This window comes from Protopterus annectens, chromosome 1.part1, assembly GCF_019279795.1.
Source record: "Protopterus annectens isolate FY-2018-M chromosome 1.part1, PAN1.0, whole genome shotgun sequence".
NCBI classification, from domain to species: Eukaryota; Metazoa; Chordata; order Ceratodontiformes; family Protopteridae; genus Protopterus; species Protopterus annectens.
The window spans coordinates 698315107-698337041 of NC_056726.1; the positions used below are offsets into that span (position 1 = coordinate 698315107).

Here is a 21935-nt window from a genome sequence, read left to right on the forward strand (position 1 = left end):
TGTAGTCACTCTCCCTTTATGGAGAGGGATGACTGTAGCAGTGTGCCATTCAGTAGGGAGAAAGCCTGAGGTGAGGCTGTGACTGAACAGGGCACACAGATGTGGTGCCAGTTCACTTTGTAGTTCATGTAGAACACAACCAGGGATATTATTAGGTCCCATGGAAGCTGTATCCTTGGCCTTGGCCAATGCAGCTTTAAGCTGGGCTGCAGTAATGCTGTGTGCCTGGCATTCTTCCGGTATTGCGATTGGTTCTTTAGGAGGCGAGAGAGGGGTAAAGTTGGTGCTGAATCTGTCAGCCAGTATGTTGGCAATATCTGTTGGCTTAGTATAGGAGGTACCATTGTGCAGTAACTCAGAGCAAATCTGGGTATTGCCGTGGAGGTTCTTGATATAACTATAAAAGGCTTTTTGATTGTTTTTAGTGTCTGCTTCAATTCTGCCTTTATAGCTGGCTTTAGAGGATTTGATGAGGGATCTCAACTTTCTGTTGAGCCTAATAAGGGAGTTTTTCCAGTCTTGGGACTTCACCTTTTTCTGCAACAGTTTCTTTCTTTCTGTTTATTAATGGTAGGGGGCCACCAGATTGGCTTCTTTTTTTTGGAGGAGAGCATCTTGGTTCTGACAGGTATGGTTAGTTCCATGCATTTATGTACATGTTCGTACAGTGCATTGGTGTATGATTTGGCAGTCATGCAGCTATTTTCCATTGGCATGGGTGCCGTGAAGTTAGCCACTTCTGTTTTTAGGAGTCCAAAGTCAGCTTTGGAGAAGTTTTTCAAGGTGGTTACCTTTGCGGGGGTGTGGGTGAGATGTGGATTTCCACGGTGATTAGTTTATAGTCAGATCTGACCAGGGAGGGATTGACTATTGGTGTAGAGCAATGGACGTCCATGTTAGTAATAACTAGGTCAATGATGTTGCTTCCTCTAGTGGGAGTCAGAATGAGCTAGTCCAGGGCATTGGAACTGATGAATTCCAGGAAGCATTGGGCCAGTGTACTGGTGCTTGAGTAGTTTTCCCAGTTGATGGAAGGGTAGGTGAAGTCTCCTTGTATGAGAGTCTTGGGTTGGACCTTGATAGATTCCAGGGTGCTTAGGAATGTGGCGTGAGAGTCTAGGGACATGGTTGGGGACCTATAGCAGGCTATGACCTGGATCACAGTCTTAACCAATGTTAGTTGTACCTGAAGTATCTCAGATGCACTATGCTGGGCTACTAATCTGGATGTATGCACATCCTTTATGAATATGAAGACACCACCGCCTTGCAGCTTCGGTCCATGTTTCAAGGGCGAAAGGTGTGGAATGAGTTATAGCCTGGTAGAGCAAGAGTGCTTACTGCCGTTTTAAATCAGGTCTCCGTTACAGCACAAATGTCGATGCTCTCCATTTTGAGGAGTGCTTCAAGCAGGTGCATATTGAGATTTAGACGTTTAGCATTTAGCAGCATGACCCTCAGATTGCATTTATTTATAGCTGTTACAGTGGTAATTTGGTCTTTGGACCACTGCCTAAAAAAGCACTATAGGGGTGGCAACAGCCTTAGCCAGTACCTGGAAACTCAGAGGTCACAGATGCAGGCCATCTATGGCAAAGCATTGAGATCTGTCAATCATGTCATCCCAAGCAGACAGATACTGAATCCCCTTAGAATGACACCAGGAACTTAGCCAATTGTTGAAGTCAATCATTTTTTGTTTGTATTGCAGTATCATTCTGGGTGACAGTAGGATACTGCTCAGGGCTAGTGTCATTCCTGCCTGGGCCACATAATCCAAGATCTCCACCATGTCTCTTTTCATGTAGTCCAGGGAGGTGCATCTCAGGTCATTCACACTCACATGGACAATGACAGAGTCATACTTGTACTTGTTGTGGAGTGACCTGAGTGCGTGTGTTATGTGTTAGATTCTGGCACCTCATAGACAGCCGACTGTTACCTTCTCCTTATTCAGCCTAGTGAGTGGGACATCTGTGTGCCTCACTATTGATTCACCTATGATTAGTGTTTTGGGCAAGGTGTTTAGCCGTAGTGGCTTAGGTTGAGGGGCACACTGTGAAGGTGTGCTATGTGCCCTGCGGTTTTGCTGTGTTGTGGTGGTCAAGTGTGTTTCTGTCTTGGAGGTCTCTGCTGTTTTGGTAAATTTCTATTGAGTGTCTCCATGAAGGTGAGTGTGTAGTTTGTGTTTTTATGTGAGAGCTGTGATAGTGGGTGTTCTGGAGGGCTATGTGTTCCATGTGGTGTGGTGCAGGTGTTGACCTTCTCCTCTTGACCAGCTAATCCGGTCATGGATGGAGAGTGCATAGCTTTCAATTTGGTAATATAAGTGCATCTCTCACAAGTCTGAGTGTTGGGAGGTAGGAGCTGAGGGATGTCTGTGTACATGAGGCAGTTGCTACACTGCCTCAGATTGCCCAAGGGCACCACGTTAATAGGAGAAAGCACAGGGAACTGCCCTTCATTCATGCCAGGAGGGGTGGTCATAACTACTAAGTCCTGGAGCTATTTCCATGATGACTAGTGCTGATGGCTCTTAGGTGTGCTATAATAATTGCTACAAAAACCTGTTGAAGTGCAAAGCAATTAGGCTATTTGAAGTGGAAGAGAGAAAGAACTAGCAAGATCTAAGGGAAAAACTGAAGAGCAGACTTTCTTGCACCAGTAATAGTTTACCTCAGCTCGGCACCGTGGAGCGGAGCTTAAACAAGTGCCAACCCATGCAAATGCAGGCTTTTAAACCAGAAAGTTGAAAGAGATAGAAAAACTGTCCACATGTTCAATAAACTACAATTTCTGGTCCAGAAACCACTCCTCTTGTGGTAGATAGGCTACATGGTGCTTACCACTCCCACTGATAAGCTAGAAGGCTTCCCTCCAATAAAGAAAGGCTTGGGGGGCTCACAAGCTTACAAACAGTCCTGGATATACCAAATCTGTATCAGGACTAGACTAGTTACAGGAAAGATGAGAAATAAGTGCAAACATGGGCTTTTAAACCAGAATGTTGAAGGGGATGGAAAAACTGCCCAAAGCGCCAACAAACTACAATTTCTGGGCCAGAAAACACTCCTCTTGTGGTAGATAAGCTACATAGTGCTTACCACTCCCACAGATAATCTAGAAGGCTTCCCTCCAACACAAAAAGGCTTGGGGTGGCTCAGAAGCTTACAAACAGTTCTGGATACAGCAAATCTGTATCTGGACTAGACTAGTTACAGGAAAGGTGGAAAACAAGCTTAGAAATTTTTTTACAGAAAAGCAGCTAAAACAGCAGTAAAAACAATTCAAATGCAGTGCAAGTTAGCACACTTAAGTTGCTAGCAATATTAAAGCAAATACAATTTAAATGAATGCAATTAAATTAAAAAAATGACTAAAAACATGTGCAGAAAGCAGTAAATTAGGAAAAAATCAAAATAGAGGCAATTAGAGTATCAGAAAACAATGCCAGCAAATATATAAATAATTCAGTCAAGCAAAAATTAAGACAGTGCAGAACTCTGAGCAGTTAGAGAGTGCCATAAATATACTTATCAGCTCTATATTTCCAGATTGAGAAGCACATTCAGTCAGACCACAAGGAGATTCTAGCAATGGTAAATTCTACCAAAGTGTTTTTTTTTTATAAAGTGGAAAGGGAGAAAGGAGGAACAGAATATAATTCAAGGTTAAGAAACTAAGTGGGTTGGGCTTCTCAAATGTTCTCTCTGTATTAGGTAGAATGAGCTAATGACAATAGACTGGGAGTAGTGTACCAGATCAAACTTACAGTAGGGGCAGTCAACTGAAAAGCCACCAAGTATAACAACAAGACACTAACAGAGAGGGAGGGTGGGAAACTATACTACAGCTACTAGCTACTCACAAACAGAAAATACAACTCTCAGTATGAAAAAGCAGTTTACAGCTAAGTAATTCAATAAAAATGCAATTACAGTAATGAAACACTATCTAGCAATAAAAAATACAGTTAAAACAGTACAAAACAGTAACAAATGCAGTGAAACCATAAAAAAAGCTTTATAACAGTGCAAAATGTAGTAGATTAGCTGTATAGCACAGTTATAAGCGTTGAGTGCAATTCAATGAAATAAATGTAAGAAAAAAATTATTCTGCTCTTGGAATCTTAGGGAATTTCTGCTTTGTCACAGTGATGAATGAATCACCACTCCACAGCCTGGTAAAAACAAGCACAGCCCCTGTAGACGCAGAGTTTAAATACCAGTAAAGATGGAAAAATCTAGAAGCTTGAATTACTACCCAGTCCTGCTAGGCCCTGCTCATTCAACCAATCACTCGTGCTAGAGAAGGTCAGGCCACCCTGTTACTCTCACTAACAGAGAAGACAAGACACTATCAGCAAAAGATGGCTGCCAGCAACACAGGAAACTCAACAAACAAAACAACCAGGCCTGGATAACAGCAGGCCCCTATCCAGACTATGCTACCTGACCAGAACAAAGAAAGCTCACACAAAATGTATGGAAAACACAGATAGAGCACTCACAAACAGAAAATACAACTCTCAGTATGAAAAAGCAGTTTACAGTTAAGTAATTCAATAAAAATGCAACTACTGAAATGAAAAATACAGTTAAAACAGTATAAAACAGTACACAAATGCGGTGAAACAGTAAAAAGGCTTTATAACAGTGCAAAATATAGTAGATTAGCTGTATAGCACAATTATAAGTGTTAAGAAGTGCAATTCAATGAAATAAATGAAAGAAAATAATTATTCTGCTTTTGGAGTCTTAGGGAATTTCTGCCTGTACCACAACATGTGAACTGAATAAAGCAGGCTTTGCAGAATGAAGCAATGGCACATTAAGGACTGTATTAAATGGATGAGTTGCCATTTTAACTGCCAAAGATAAAAGCATAAATGAAAGGAGTCCTCATGTGACTATTTGAACTTAAACAGATAGCTTTTTCCCTGCATAAAAAGGCACATATGGCATTGCATTGATAAGAAAAAAATAGTTAATGACTTCAAAATAGTTTGAGATTTACTGAATACTGAGGTATATGTACTGTGAATGTGCCTGTTATTTCAATTGTATAGACCGTATCTTTGACCTTGGCTAAAAAATATTGCTCTATAAAGTGAAAGTACAGGTTTCTTATATGTAAACATATTGACTTTGTCTACGGTACTACTGTCATATGTGGTCCCAGAGATGAAAGTGATTAATAATAATTTCCCACCTCTTAGAGTGCATTTAAGTTACACTCACCTGCAGTCTTGTATGAGATGCAACTACTAGTCCATTCCTTAAAATTGAGTGCCAATTTTCGATGTGTGAGCCACTTCAAAAGGAAAGGTAGAAAAAAATTAATATAGAAGAAATGCAGTCTAGTGAAATGAAATATCTTCAAAAATTACCACTTGTGCTATATACCAGACTTTTACGAACAGATGTTAATGGGCTGATTTGCAGTATAGCTACTCTAAGCAACTGCCAAGATAGAACAACACAGTAGAAGAGAGAGAGAGATCACATTTCTTTTTAGATTTTCACACATTACTAGATTTTACTAAAAATACTTTAGCTAACACAGAATACTCTAATACAATACATAATAGAATCTACGCAAGATGCTTGATTTTATTATTTTCTTATAGGTCTAGAGTAGTATCATATTCAAGGAATGCAATGATTACATATTGAACAGCCACAACTATTATCACAGTGAGTCAGGATGTAAAGTGATGCTTTGTAACCACAGAGCTTAGGGGAAGCAACCATCTAAATGACAGTGACACACACTAGATTTACTTTCCAGGTTCCAGATGGCAGGTGAGAATGAAGAAGGATAATGACTATCTGGCTCTGCTCTGTTAAAGTTAGACTTTTCACTGCCAGGTAATCCTCCTTCTAAAAATCAGAGGGTTTTCATCAAGCAAGCCACAGATTCGAAAGAAATGTATGCTATCCACCAAAGCAACACACACACACACTCACTCACGCACACACACACAGATATATATGCAAATGACCCCTTAAGGACATCGTGTTTCAGCTACATGTCTTCTGAATGTCCATGACTTTTTTACTTTTTAAGTCTTTATGGTTACATTCAGATAAATAAGGCCAAAACCCACTAGCTGTGGACATACACGTATCAGCTTTTTTATTGACCTTATCAGCACAGCATAACTAGTGGGTTTGGTTTATTGGCCTGAATATAACTATAAAGACTTAAAAAGTAAAATAAATGGCATGGACATTCAGAAGCCATGTAGCCGAAACATGATGTTCTCAAGGTGTCATTTGCACTGCTACAGAGTGTTAAGGTATCACACAGTGAAAACTCTACCCTGGCTGAGTTTTTCGGGTCTATATTACATTATCGAATACTAATGTATTCGAAAACGTAATAGTCAATCCGTAAATGTCGAAGTTGTAAAACTGCAAGCATTTACAAAAAATACAAAAACACACCCAAGCAAACCATTTAAACACTGTAAGCAGGGGGGGCAAGCCCCAGTGCACCCCGTACGTGGGGGGCTGCACCCACCACACCCCTCGCTACTTAAATATACCAACTCTGAGATTGCCATACAGTGCAGACAATGAACATTTCCATTTCTGCACTGTGCGGAGATCTCCATTGAAATGTTCGAAGTTTTACGACTTCGACATTTACGGGTTGACTATTACGTTTTCGAATACACTAGTATTCGATAACATAATATGGACCCGAGGTTTTCTTGCAGTGTTTACTTAATGGTTTGTCTGTGTATCCTTTTCATCATTTGGTTTGGATGTTAGTTGGGATATTGTGCAGGTATCTTAATATTTATGGTCATCAGCTGGGTTTAAAGACCCTGTGTTTCTGAAGCACAGCCAAACTAGCCACTAATGCTGTACTGATGAAGTCAATAAAAAGGCCAAGACATGCATGTTCACAGTTACTGCAGTTTTGCTTTATTGGCCTGAATTTAACCATAAAGACTTAAAAAGTAAAAAAGTCTTGGACATTCATAAGCCATCATACCTTTCAACCTCTTAGACCAAGGACTCCAGACAAACCCCCCAAAAATGGGAGGACAAAGACCCAAAATAGGGACAAGTTTTAAATATTGCTCTTATAAACTTAAAAAGTTGCTAGAATAAGAAGATTTGAATTAGCATGCAATTTGTTGTGGATATGAAGTCTGAAACTCAAATGTATGTTATTATTTAATGACTTCAATCCTCCATGATTTGCCAGAAAATCACAAATTTTATGAGGAATAGACCAAAAATATGAGGCAAAAATATGGACATTCTGTGAAAATCTTGACAGCTGAGAGAAAGCCATGTAGTTGAAACACTTGATTTCATTAAGGAGTCATTTGCATATATCCCATGGGCCTCCACTATAGGAGGTTTAAGGTATCACACAGTGAAAACTCTAGCATGGCTGTTTTTTTCTTGCAGTTTACACACATGCACACGTACACACACACACACACACACATATATATATATATATATATATATATATATATATATATAGAGAGAGAGAGTAAAGCATTTGTGTGTTTCATGCACCAGTATCAATGTACATTGAGTGATGGCATTTATTTCTATAGTGTGCAAGTTAAAGGTTTGTAAAGAAATAAATATCAGAGAAGATGACGGGTCAGTGTTAGCTGAATTCCATGTCAGTGAAACAAAAGTTGAGGAGGCAGGGAAACAGAAAAAGTCAAGAAGGTGTTGCACTGTTACTATGGAGAAGACTAGCATTTAAGTGTTTGTGGTGGGGGTTAATATTTGAAAGTGGCACTCTGTAAATATGGCCAAATAAACTAACACAATACACACAATAACAGGCCAACTGGAATGTACTCAGTGCATGGCTAATGCAATATACGGAGGAGGATTAGGGTGTGACCTCTTGTCAGCAGTTAAATTATAGATTAGGTTGGAGCAGTCGTCCCTGTATGGAGGTTATCTTACAGACTATGGAAGTGATAGCAGTATACCCATTAAAAGGAAACATTGTATATGTCTATTTAGTCTAAGATTTGTTAACAGCAGAGAATTTGTTAAGAAACAAAATCTCACTAGTCCATAGACAGATTCACATTCACGTGGTGGTATCTGATGTCATCCCTTCAGTAAAGAGAACAGCAGACAACTAAGGGGTGAGCCCCTAGCAAGGCACACTCATATTTTAAGAAATACTAAAGGAAGATGTGGGTGGGGAAACCAAAACAGAATGTTATCAAGAGTACACAGGTGCTAGCTTTCCTAGAGAAAGATGTGTAATCTGTGCCTAAACTTTCCCTCCTGACAATAATATGGCAATTGCCTAGAAAACAGCACAGAGGACAAATTGTTAATAATTTGCTTTCTGCAGCCAAGAGTACAGTATTTGATTCCTTTCACCTACTCTGTTATAGGTTCATAGGTTCATAGGTTCATACTAGGCTATCTGCCCGAGGGCATTTACAAGCCTAGCCCATAGTTTTGTGGCTTACGCCACCCCTATAGTATGGGGAACTATACCCATTATTTTGCTGTGCCTCTGTCGAGCAGTGACACTGAGGTAATCCCTGGGGTATATCTGTGATCTCCCATCCATTGGTCAAGATTTCTCTTGAACAAGGCCAGCGAGGTGCTCTGCCTCACATATACCGGGATTTTGTTCCACAGCATAGGGAGTCTTTGGGTGATGAATCTATCCCTCCAGCACGTCCTATTAATAGCTGTGTCGAGGTTTAAGTCTCCCGCCCTTGTGGCTCTGACGGATCTAGATTTTTGAGGTGAAGCATATTCATCAAATCTGGGTTTGACATGGCCTTGTATGTTAGGCAAAGGTCACCTCTGAGCAAGCGTGGCGACTGAATAGAGCTGGAGTTCTTTCAGTCGGGCAGCATAGGACAGATGTTTGAGACCCTTTATCCTTTTGGTGAGGAACTTTTGTGGCCTCTCCAGCTGCTGCAAGTGTCAGGTCAGATACATTCTGAATGGGGCATTGTACTCAATCATTGGTCTGATGAGTGATGAGTATAGGGAGACTATGACCTCCCTTGATCTAGATGAGAATCCCTTCATGATAAGGTGGGCAATGTAGAAGGTCTTCCTAACTACTTTAGCTACATGGGTGTCGAATGACAGACTACTATCAACCTGGGTCCCCAGGTCCCTGATAACTTCTTCTGTGCTCAGTGGATTGCCACCTATTTGGTAGCTAGGGGTAACCTTGTTTTTCCCGAAGGGTATGACTATGCATTTTTTGGCATTTAACTTTTGGCCATGGCTCTGGCACCAGTTATCCGTTTCTGTGAGACCCTTCTGAAGGATATCTGTGTCAGATGCGTTTTCTACTATGGCGCCCAGTTTGCAGTCATCTGCAAACTTTGTCAGCCATAACCCTCCTGTGTTTGCTTGTACTTCGGAAAAGTAGATGCCAAACAAGAGTGGTCCCAGGACTGAGCCCTGTGGTACACCACTTGTGACAGGCTTTGAGTCTGACATGGCGCCAGCAACTCTGACCCTGTGGGTTCTATCACTCAGCCAGTTTGCAACCCATCTTGTGATGTATGGGTTAACATTTAAGCTGATGAGTTTTTCAATGATACCCGAGTGGGGTATTGTATCGAAGGCCTTCGCCAGATCGAGGTAGGCTGTATGGACTGCCTTTCCCTCATCAATGGCTTTGGTGACTGTTTCAAAAAAGTCAACCAAGTTTAGAAGGCATGATCTGCCTTTGACAAAGCCAAACTGGGATGGATCCAAAGTCTGCAAATTCCCTATGTCTTTATTTATGAGGTCCATTATGATCCTCTCCATGGCTTTGCAGATAAGGCTTGTCAAGCTAATGGGCCGGTAATTTCCAGGGTCGGTGGAGGCACCGCTTTTATGAAGTGGGACCACAGTCGCAGTGCGCCACTCCTGGTGCGTATCCAGAGGTAAGACTGTGATTAAACAGCTGTCCTAGCTGTGGGTTTAGTTCCTCGTTGAGTTCGTGGAGCACACAGCCGGGGACACCATCAGGTCCCATGGATGCTGTGTTTTTTGCTTTTTTGCTTTGGAGAGAGCAGTTTTCACTTGGGCGTTGGAGATGTTTGGGGGGCTGCAATCGCTTGGTATAGATATCTCTCCTTTGGGGGGGGAGTTTGCACTGAACCTGTCAGCCAGTATGTTGGCAATGTCTGTAGGATCAGTAATCTTCACATCATTTTGAACTAGTTCTGAGCATATCTGGGAGTTTCCTCCCAGGTTTCTAACATAGCTAAAGAAGGCCTTATGATTGTCTTTTGAGTCTTTAGCTATTTTTCTCTCAAAATTTGCTTTGGATGATTTTATGAGAGCTCTTAGTTTTTACTTATAGTGATCAAGGGTGTCTTACCTTTTAAGGATTTTGCTCTATCTTGTAGTAGCTTCCTCCTTTTGTTGTAGAGTTTGTTTATGGCTGGGGTCCACCAGACTGGACGCTTGCCTTTGGTACAAAGAGTCTTTGTTTTGCTTGGGATTGCCTTATCCATGCAGTCCTGCAGGTGCTGGTAGAAGGCATTTGTAAGTGATTCAGCGGCTTGAGTACTGTTTTCCGCTCGGGGCCTTAAAGGAGACCACACTAGTCTTTAGAAGTGTGAAGTCGGCTTTCGAGAAGTTCTTTACTGTGGTCTTTTTATTTCAGGTGGGGTGGGATGAGGACCTCCAGCGAGATTAGTTTGTGATCTGATCTCACCAGTGAGGGGTATACTTCGGTGTTGAACATTGTGCTCCCATGTTCATGATGATGAGATCAAGTATGTTTTCTCCTCTTGTGGGGATGGTGACTAGTTGTTCCATGGCATTTGAGTTTATGAATTCCAGGAACTCTTGGGCTAGGGTGTTTGGGCTTGAGTAGTGTTCCCAGTCTATATTAGGGTAATTGAAGTCACCTAGTATGATGGTGTTTGGTGATACATTTATCCCCTCTAGTGTTTTCAGGAAGGCCATATGAGGTTCCTGAGTTTGTGAGGGTGGCCTGTAACATGCTACAATTTGCAGAGCAGTCTTGCCTATGGTTAATTGCACCTGGATGGTCTCCGATGCATCGTGCATTGCCACCAGTCTTGAGGTGTGGGTGTCCTTGATGAATATGGATAGCCCCCCTCCTTTCTTGGTATTGTCCGGATTTTGGGGCCGGAACGCATGATATGAGGTAAAACCTGATAGTGCTGGGGTGCTCTCAGGAGCCTTGAACCAGGTTTCTGTCACAGCACAGACATTGATGTTCTCCATACTGAGAAGGGCCTCGAGTGCGTGCATTTTGAGATTTAGACTTCTGGCATTGAGCAGCATTACCCTTAGTTTTTTTCCTTTTTTGTGTTCTAGGGTGGTAGGTTTAGAATTTGAGCCTTGCCTAAAGAAGGCACTATGGGGGTGGCAAGAGCCTGTGACTGAGCAATGTAGTTAACCAGACTGTACTCCTAGTTCATTAATGAAGAAGGACACTTGTGCCTGTGAGCTCACCTGATTACAAGTGTAAAATGTTTAAATAAATGTGCCTGAGTAAATCTTCCCTTAGGTCCACAATTTAAATCAGTTTTGATCACATTATAGACCCACAAAGAGAAATAAAGCAGGAGAAAGTGATTTAGTTTCTACTGAGAATCACGTATGCTATTGATCTGTTAGAGAACAGTAAATATATCTGACTCAGCAGTATCTCTAAGAGCAGAACTACATAAATTTGTCTCTATAATTTTAGTCACTGCAAACTACAGTTGTTTTCACAAAGCTATAAAGACACCTGTTTCAGCTGTAACTCTGTAAGCTGTGCAAAATTATTTAGTTACTCCTGAAAAAAGGAGGGGAAAAGTTGAATATCAACACCATGGAAGTGATACATATACCTCTCCACTGAAATAGTTATTTCAGTGCGAGATTATATACCATGAACACAAAGGAGCTAAGACTAAACCATGGGAGACCCCACAATTCAGAAGGTAGTTCATGGATGAATTAATACCAGAAGCAACTTACTGACAGCATCCAAAGAGATAAGAGGAAAAGTACTGAAGTGTTTTGGAACTTGAACCTCAATGCTTATGAAGGTGCATAATCAAAACAGTACAGCTGTGTACACTTACCATAAATATAGATGTTAAAGTGTATTCACTGTTACAGTCCTGATTTGTGAGATTTCCTGCTGTGGAAGTCCTTGGTCAGCCTGACTACCAGAGTAAAAATCTCCCTCCTCCTAAGTTTAGCAGATGCCCTTCCCTGACATCAATATCATTGGGTATAAAGGGAGCCAGCTGATACCATTACAACAGTTTTTTCTTGCCCCTTAGAAGGAAAGAGCTGCCAGGGATGAAGCATAACAAGGGACAAAGGTAGAAAAAGGGGCCTGCTGGGTAAACACCTAGAGGGTCCTCTGGATAGTACAGAGGACAGAAGCAAATGACTACTACTGTAGGTAAAAGGGGGAAGGAGGAAGGGAAAGAAGACTGCAATAGTGAATGCACTCAAACATCTGCATTTATGGTAACTGTACACAACTGTACTATATTCTTCATGCTTCACTGTTGCAGTCCTGACTTGTGGGATGATTCCCAAAGCTGGGATGAGTGTGGAAGGACAATTATGGGGAAGAGAGGATGTCCTGAAAGATTGCAGTGGCAAATCCTGATCTAGACTTCCAGAAGGCTGATAAGTGTTAGTGTTTGGTAATGGTATGCACAGATGACCAGGTAGCAGCTTTCAAAATGTATTTGGTAGGCACTCCTTTCGGGAAGGCAGCAGAGGTAGAAGTCGCCCTAGTAGAATGAGTCCTTACAGTTTCAGGAAACTTCTTTCCATGATGGCTGTAACAAAAGGAAATAAAGTGAGAGATCCACTTGGACATAGATTGTTTGGAGACTGGTTTCCCTTCAGAACATACCTCCCAGTCATACCGAATTACTCAGTTTTTACCAAGTTTTAGGGTCCAAATAATGGGGTGCCACGATTCCCAAGTGGCACCCCTTCATTTTGTTCTCCTTCACTTTTTTTGAGCTGTTATCACATGTGCAATGATGTTAGCTCTGACAGCCTGTTGGAATTGAGCTCAAGGGCTCACATGCAAGCATTTCCTGGCTGCTACTGTTTGAATGAATGAATTTGGTGGGAAGGAAACAGCATCTAGCTGTCCAACTTTCTAGTGAACGGAGTTATTTTCATAGCAATTGACTGCTGCAAGAGTCCAGCATTTTAGTGAATGGAGTTTGAGCTGCTTCTGAATGGTATTGTTCTTGTTCTGCAAGTGAACAGACTTCGGCAAGTGACGTTTAAGGTATTTGTTCTGCAAATGAATGTACTCGTTTCAGGACTGCATTGCTTTTTCCCGAAGTGAACAGAGTTTGATTTTAAGGTATTAATTTCAGGAATGCATTGCTTTTTCTGGTGTGTGTGTTGTTAACTGAGTTTGATTTTAAGGTATTCATTTCAAGAGTTTATTGATTTTAAGGTATTTGTTCTGCAAGAACGGACTGTTTTTTTAGGTAAACTGCATTGCGTTTTCCTGAAGTGAATGGAGTTTGATTTTAAGGTATTCATTTCAGGAGTGCATTGCTTTTTCTAGTGTGTGTGTTGTTGTGAACAGAGTAAACTGCATTGCTTTTTCCAGAAGTGAATAGAGTTTGATTTAAGGTATTATTCATTTCAGGACTGCATTCATTTAAGTAAACTGCATTGCTTATTTATTTCAAAGTGTATATGTGTGTGTGTAAATGCCCCCAAGGGAATACATCTGGTGGCTAGAGGTACTCAGGCTCAAACCCTGTACCTTGGGTACAGGTATAAATAGCCTAAAGTCCTTAGCCACCACCACTTGTGAATTTATGCCTCATAATTTTGTTCTGTTCATCATTAAATCTGTGGATTTTCAGGATTTTTGTGGCAAATCATTGAAGGACTGAATTCACTAAATAATGGCAGGCATTTGAATTTCAGAAAATAAATGGTAACACAAAACCTTTTATTCTAGGAATTTTCTAAGTTTATAAGATCAGTATTTGAAATGTGTCCCTATTTTGGGGCTGTATTCCCCCATTATTGGCTTTGTCCAGGTTTTTTGTGCAAAGACGTTGAGAGCTATGGTGAGAAGTGAGAACTGAGTGTACTAAATGATAGCCATTTAAGTTTCAGTCTTCCTATCCTCTTTCAGGAAACTGCTGATTTGGCATAGTGGTATATTGCTCTGACTGTAGTGTACAGGGTCCTGGGTTCAAGACTTTGCAGTGAAAGGCATGGTGGTAACACAACATTTTATTCTAGGAACTTTCCAAAATTATACAAGCAATATTTAAAATGTGTCCCTGGCTTTTTGCCCCCCCCCCCAAAAATAAAATAAAATTGCGAGAAGCTGTGCAAGATGCCTATGGCTTACACTACTGTCATTTTATACACACACACACACACACACATATATATATATATATATATATATATATATATATCGTGTGTGTGTGTGTGTAAAAGTAGACTTTTATGATGGAAATGTTCTGAACTGGGCTGTTTTGTCATTACTGGTTCATGCATTTTGTTTCATTGCCTAGTGGAAAAATGTTCAAACAATAAATTTAAAATTATTTCCCTTTCTAAAATGTCTTTCAGATTCATCCCTCTTCTGTATGTAATGTTTGGCGTTAACCCCAATTTCCTCCTACAATCTGTATTTTCTAAAAGGGTTCCCCAATTTTTCTTCAAAATATTAATAATTACCCCTGCTCCTTTATTAAAGGTGGTTATAAAACTCATTTCATATTTTCTCTCTTCGTTACTAACCCTGGGTTGCATGTATACCCTCCTTTCAGTTGAAGAAGGTTGTCCTAATATGAGTAAAAAGTGCCCATCCTGTCTTTTATTTATAACATCTTTAATCAATTCTTCTACAAACAAATCTGGGTATCCTCTTTTTAGGAACATATTCTTTGGGATTGAACATTCAATCAGAAAATCAGTATCCAAAGTCTTCATTCTAGCTGCCCGTACTAATTGGCCTTTTACCACAGATTTTTTTTTTATACATAGGGTGGACACTGGAATAATGCAGAAATGAATTTGAGTATGTTTCCTTCCTAAATATTTTAGCCACAAAACATAGATTGATTTGGTCTTTTGTTAATTCCACATCTAGATAGGCTATCTTCTCTTCCCCAAAAGTATATGTAAATTCTAGAAAGTTAGTACTTGTACTCATTATTTCAACAACTTTCTCTGCCATTTCAACATCCCCTTTCAAAATAATAAAAATGTCCAAATAATGTGTGTAGTATTTAATACTGCTCATAATTTCCTTGTTATTAAATACATAACGGTTCTCCCAGTATGCCATAACAGTGTTAGCAAAACTGGCGCCACAGGGAGACCCCACGGCTACACTCTTTTTCTGCAGGTAAAACTCTCCATTAAACATAAAGTAGTTATTTTTAAGAACAATGTCTAACAGTTCTTCCACCAGTCTTATATCATTCCCTGGCATATCTTTTTCTAGAAGGAATTCTACCACCCATTCTATGCCTGTCTCATGAGGTATAACTGTACAAATCTTTTACGTCTACAGTTAAAAAGTGGAAATCATTATCAAACTTTTGTTTGTTCATGTCTTCCAAGAAAGATCATGAATCTTTACTGACATGTTTTTTCTTTACTAATGTATTTCTTTATATAATTGTCCACTACTTTTGCACATGCATAGGTGATAGAGTTCCTTCCATCTATAATAGGTCTTATTGGTGGGTCATGCAAGCACTTACGTATTTTAGGTGTTCCAAACATGACAGGCGTTATAGGCGTTTCTATAGTTAAAAAGTGAAATAATGTCACATCAATCTGGCCACAAATAAACAAATCTCTAATAAATTCCTTAACTTTATGATAAGCAACATTTAATTCATTTAAAGTTATCGTATTGTAGGTGTCTGTGTTTAAAATTTTATCCATTCTGTTCACATAGTCTTCCTTCTCCCTGAATACTAACCCACCACCTTTGTCAGGTTTCATTACCCTAGTGTTTGCTGACTTTAAATTATTCACCATGAGTATTTGGCTTTCTGTAAGATTGTTAAACTTCCCTCCATTTTTATTATTATTGGGAATATACTCCCTAAAGTCAATTTCACACATCTTTTCAAAGGTTAATAAAGTTGAATGCAATGGGGGTTAAAAGTACTAGAAACTGAAAATGCTTTTTAATTAATTATTCTTTCCCACCAAAAAAGCATTTGTAAATTAAGTTTTCTCAAATACATTTTAAAATCCATTAATAAATTAGGCATATTAACATTCTTCAAAGGGACAAAGGTAAGACCTTTAGCTAGAATGTCTATTAATTCACTATTAAACGTATTGTCAGTGAAATTAAACACATTAAAATCACCTTCTATGTTGATTATCATGGTAGAACCATTCATTCTTGTCCATTGGTTTATTCTGCTCCTAATGTATTCTTGATTGTCCAGTACTTCCTCCTCTGTTTGTTCCTGTAGCCTTTCTTGCTCTTTTGATTGCCTCCAGACCCCTTCCGAAATTTTGTATTCCTACCAGCATCATTCTGCTCCATATTAGATCCTTATGCCTGCTGTGCTCTCAGACATTCACTACATCTGATGTGGTGATTCCCTTCCTGTTCGTCATCACCTGAAAGGGGTGTGTTATCCTCATTCTGTTGATTAGCATATGGTGTGCTATTGGATGGAATCCGAGTTCCTATTTTGTCTGGTTTAAATGGTGGAGGGAAAGCCTTACCTTCTGAGTAATCCTGTTGGTCTCTTTCCAATTTCCTATTTTTATTGTCTTTTAATTTCAAAAGCAATTGGTCTATACTGTCCAGGATCCTTGTATATTCATATTTATACCTGTCAAAATCAGAATTATTATGAATACTGTTTTCCAGTACTGCAAGTTCACCCAAACGTTTATCATTTTCGTTTTTGTAGTTCCCAGTCATCAGTTCAATAAGTTGCAACCCTTTTTGCTTAAAGAAAAACACTAGTTTGAGATGGAATTTAGAGTTAGTGATCATATTTAAGAATGTATTTTCAAAAAGAATGTATTTTTAAGTTTAATTAGTCATGTGATTATGATGTGTATAAATAGGAGGGGTTAACAGTTGCACAATTGTCTGAAGAAGTTCATTTCATTAAAGTGGACAAAAGTGCTCACAATCAACTGGTGTTTGGAATTTTATTACTTGGTTTGCCTCAGCCTAGCTTTGTTTATTTTTATTTTTTAGTGGTTTGTGACTTTCTTGGTGTTGTTGATTCAAGGATATGTCTGTGATCACCTTGGGCATAAAGAATGGATTAGTCCTGAGTGATACTCTGTCTTAGTGGAATATGAGAAATGGATCCACCGCCATGAGACCATGTAGCTCAGAGACTCTACTACCTGAGGTGATAGTAAAAGGGCAGTCTTCCAGGTTAGAAATTTTAAATCAGCAGAAGCTGCTGGTTCAAAGTTGGGGGTGGGGTAGAGTCAGTTTTTTCTAGAACAAAGGTCCCATGGAGGTGTGGGCTGTCTCCTGGGAGGTCTGAGGTGGACCATTCCCCTAAGGAAGTGTTCCATCAGAGGGTAGGAAAAGACAGGAGAAAGAGTAGGAATGTGGGCTGAAATGGCAGAGGTGTGAATCTTGATGCAAGAAAGAGATAGGCCATGTATTATAATGTTAATATATGGCGATGGCTAAATATATAGCCATTGTCATAAAAAAAAATGTACAAAATATAAAATTAACATTAAATATTTATAGTTGCACTATCGCGACGTGGAAGCGCCGGGCAACGGTGCGCAAAGGGGATTGCAAGGAATATATAAAAATATAGAATAAAACTGCAACGAAACACATATCACAATTTCCCCATAATAGTCATTGGCAGACATGCTACACCATACTCATAGTGCAAGGGTTGCTAAGGGGCAGTGACAGTGTTATGCGTAAGTAGCTAGGAATTAGCAGGCAATGGCATGCAAATGAGAGGAGTAATAGTGAATCGCAGATTGTGTAAGGATGCACCTCACAGTGTAGCGTTATAACACCGAGGTGAGACCTTGAGATAAAAATTACATCAAGAGAGGGGTGTGTCGCCATTGTTGTTAGCACATTGGAGCATTGCTAAACCGGTCTGCCCTTAGCTAGGCAAATCTGCAGGATAGGGGTGTGTCGAATTGCCCATAGCTATGTTTAGCAGAGAGTACACAAGGTAACCGAGTATGCATGTGAACGGAGATGAAAACGGGCGTAAACCTGGTAAATGGGTATGCGCGTCGCACATTGCAGCTGAAATAGGAAGGATATAGGAAAGAAGGAAATGCTGCAGCAGTGTAATTGGAGTACAAATGGCTAATTAACACCTAGGAGCCTACAGTGAGCCATTGACAACAGCTAACAAGGTTGCAAGTAGCTACCTGCAGAACAGGGAAGGGGAGGGGCTGTACTGCAAAGAAAACAGCAAAGTGTCAAAGCAGAACAAAGGTGATATGCAGTATATCAGCTACAAGGCACAATTCACCATGACTGGGTAGGAAAAGTACAAAACAAGAAAGACGGCAGGTGGATGCATGCCTGATAATGGGAGGGGATCCAGGTCTAAAAGTTAATTAAAGGGCAACAGAGTAATCAATGCAGGCAAGTAGATCTCCACAGTAAAGGCCCCACACTTGCAGTACTCATTGCAAAACTCATAATTAAGACACGCGGCAGCTGGAATAGTTCATACACACCCACTTACATCAGCAGCATCCTTAGCACAATACTATAAAGTTTGAAAGCACCTCACACACATTTATGTATTCCCATACACTCTGCACCAGTGGTGTATACAGATGGGGAACTTTTATTATGTACATGTTAGGGGCTGCCATAGCTTTGATCCATCAGCATGTGTTGGAAACTGAAGGTGGCATAGAGGATGACGCACACAACCACCGCAGGCACCAGAGGAGGAGGAGGAGAGTGTTCAGACCCAGGCTAAACTACCAGGGGCTACATGATCTGGAAATAGTAGAGCATTACAGGGTGGACAGTGACACCCTACAGCAACTTGTGGGGCTGTGCCGGCCATGCCTCACAACCAGAACAAACAGAGAGGAACCCATCCCATTGGATACGAAGGTATGTGTAAGCCTGAGAATACTAGCTACAGGTACCTTTCAAAGACCAACTGGGGATATCATGGATATCTCACAGGCATCAGCATCCAGGGTACTACACCAGTTCCTGGATGCCATGTTACCACATGCTAATGAGTACATATACTTCCCCCGAACACAGGAGGAGTTGGCCAGCAATATGTGTCTCTTCCACCATGTGGCAGAATACATGGAGGTACTGGGTGCAATAGACTGCAAGCATATACACATCAAGTCACCACCCGGTGAGCAGGGAAGGTGCTACATAAACCACAAGGGATACCCTTCCATCAACTGCCAGGTTGTGTGCAATGACCAGGGCATTATCATGGATGTGTGTGCTGGCAGCCCTGGAAGCTAACATGAATCCCACATCTGGCATGCCTCACAGCTGTATCGATTATTTGCCAGGGGGGACATCCCAAATGGCCACCTGGTGGGGGATGCTGGCTATGCATTGGAACTGTGGATGATGACTCCTATCAGAAATGTACACACACCCATGCAGGAATGCCATAATGAGGCACACACACAAACCAGAATCATCACAGAGCGTGTGTTTGGGATGCTGAAATCAAAGTTCCATTGCTTGGACATATCTAGTGGAGCCTTGCAGTACTCTCCAGGCACATGTGCCCACATCTTCATAGTGTGTGCCATGCTACACAATATGGTCCTGTGGAAACAGCTGCAGCAGGGACAGAATGGTGAAGGCCCTCACAGCCCACCACCATTGCCAAGGGCCCCACAGGCACAGAGGTACTCAGACCATGAACACCCTGAGCCAGCCCCAGTAGGCAGATGAGGGTGTGCCCAGTATGACCATGCCTTGGCAAAGAGGGAATGTATAGCACACACACTGACAGTGTAGGCACCTAGGGACTGACACCTTTCTCCAGCTGCACACACAGTAAAAATGGATGGCACACACACAAGACTAACTGTAAACTGTCACGTATAGGCAGTCTACTGTGTGCATCCAACATAGGCAGCCCTCAGCTATTGCACACACAACAGCCAGTGGCACAAGGTAAGTCAACACCTGAACAGTAAACTAAGCTATCAGGATATGCAGATACTGTATGTAAAGATTCATAGGTAGGTACTTGGCCAACTGCCAGAGGCCATTCATAAGGCCAGCAAAAATGTGTCAGTGTTTGCCACCCCATTGAGTCATTAACCATCCCTCTGTGGAGCAGAGCCAATGACAGGATCCCTGGGGTGCATCTACCATTCCCCATCCACCCTTCAAGGTTTCTCTTGCAGAGTGTTAGTGAGGGGCTCTGTAAAATGTAGATAGGGATGTTGTTCCAAAGTATGGGGAGTGTCTGTGACAGGAAGCTGTTCCTCCAGCATCTTCCGGTTAATGTTGTGGCAAGGTCAGCTCACTACAGTGTGTGGCTCACTGTGACATGGATTCCCATAGGTGGAGCATATCCATCAAGCCAGAGTTTGACATGGCTGTGTTGGTCAGCAGAGATCATCTCTGGGTAAACAAGATGCCACTGAGTAAAGCAGGATTGTATCCAGTCCGGCTGCATAGGCCATATGTTGGAAGCCAGTATTCCCCTTGGTGAGGTACATTCATGGACCCCCCAGCTGTTGGACGTGTAGTCTGAGGTACATCCCACATGGATTATATACCCTATGATGGGACTGAGGAGTGATAAGTAAAGGGGCACTATAACCCCAGTATGTCTAGATGGGAATCCTTTAGTAGTCAGATGGCCTACATAGAAGGATGTCCTAACTACTGTGTAGATATGATTGTCACAGGGGAGATCACTATCTACCTTAGTCCCCAGATACCCCATTACCTCGTCTGTATTAAAGTGGCTGCCGCTCATGTGTTAATATGTGGGTGCCAATTCCACAATGGAATGACCACGCAGTTAGTGGCACTTGGCTGGAGGCCGTGTCAGTGGCACCCTGTGATGTTCTTTGTGAGGCCCCCTGAGAGATGTCCGTGTCAGCTGGACTATCAGTCATGGCTCCAAGTTTGCAGTCATTGCCAAACATGTTCTGCCATAGTCCACCTGTGTTTGTCTGTACATCTGAGACGTATATGCCAAACAGTAGGGCTCCCAGGACTGAGTACTGTGGGACACCAGTCGTGACTGTTCAAGAGTTGCACCTGGAGACCGCTAGTCATACCATGTGGGTAGTGTGTGTAAGCCTGTTGGCAACCCAACCTGTGATGTATGGGTGAATGTACAGGCTGGCGTGCTTATCAATAATACCTGAGTGGGGCATGGTGTTAAAAGCCTTGGTGAGGTCCAGGTAGTATGTGTGAACCACCTCCCCTGTCATCTAATGTCTTGGTGACTGTATGAAAGACATAAAACAGGTTCAGCAGGCATGAACTGCAGTCAACCAAGCTGACCTGGGTTGGGTCACGTGTCCGAAGGTTACCAATGTCATTGTTAATGAGTGCCATGAGGATGCGAACCATACCATTGCAGACCAGGCTAGTCAGGCTTATGGGGTGGTAGTTACCATGGTCAGTTGTGATTTCCCCATGATGGAGTGGAATAACTGTTGCCATGCGCCATTCTATGGGCATGTAGCCTGTGGAGTGGCTGAGGTAGGAATGCATAATTAGGTGGGGGCAGGTTGTCATATACAGTTTGCAAGATGCAGTTTGGTTCAACATCTGCCTCCACTGATGCTGTTCTGGTGTTAGAGAGGGCCATTTCCACCTATGTGTCTATGATGGTTGGGATACTGTACCTTACGGGTAGTGTTGTGGGCTCTTTAGGGGGCGAAGTATGCACCTCATGTATCTGCAAGGATGTTGGCAATATCAGTAGGGTCAGCATATTTTGCGCTATATT

At 41.4% G+C, this 21935-nt stretch overlaps 1 protein-coding gene across 1 annotated transcript in view; it reads right to left on the bottom strand.

The window, feature by feature from the left end:
* The window catches only part of PARP8 (poly(ADP-ribose) polymerase family member 8), a 1481732-nt gene that overhangs the window by 271327 nt on the left and 1188470 nt on the right, over positions 1–21935 (bottom strand). Inside the window, exon 21 of the mRNA XM_044077685.1 lies at positions 5242–5314. Within this exon, the coding sequence (XP_043933620.1) occupies positions 5242–5314 (73 nt within the window). The remainder of the gene's footprint in view (positions 1–5241; positions 5315–21935) is intronic.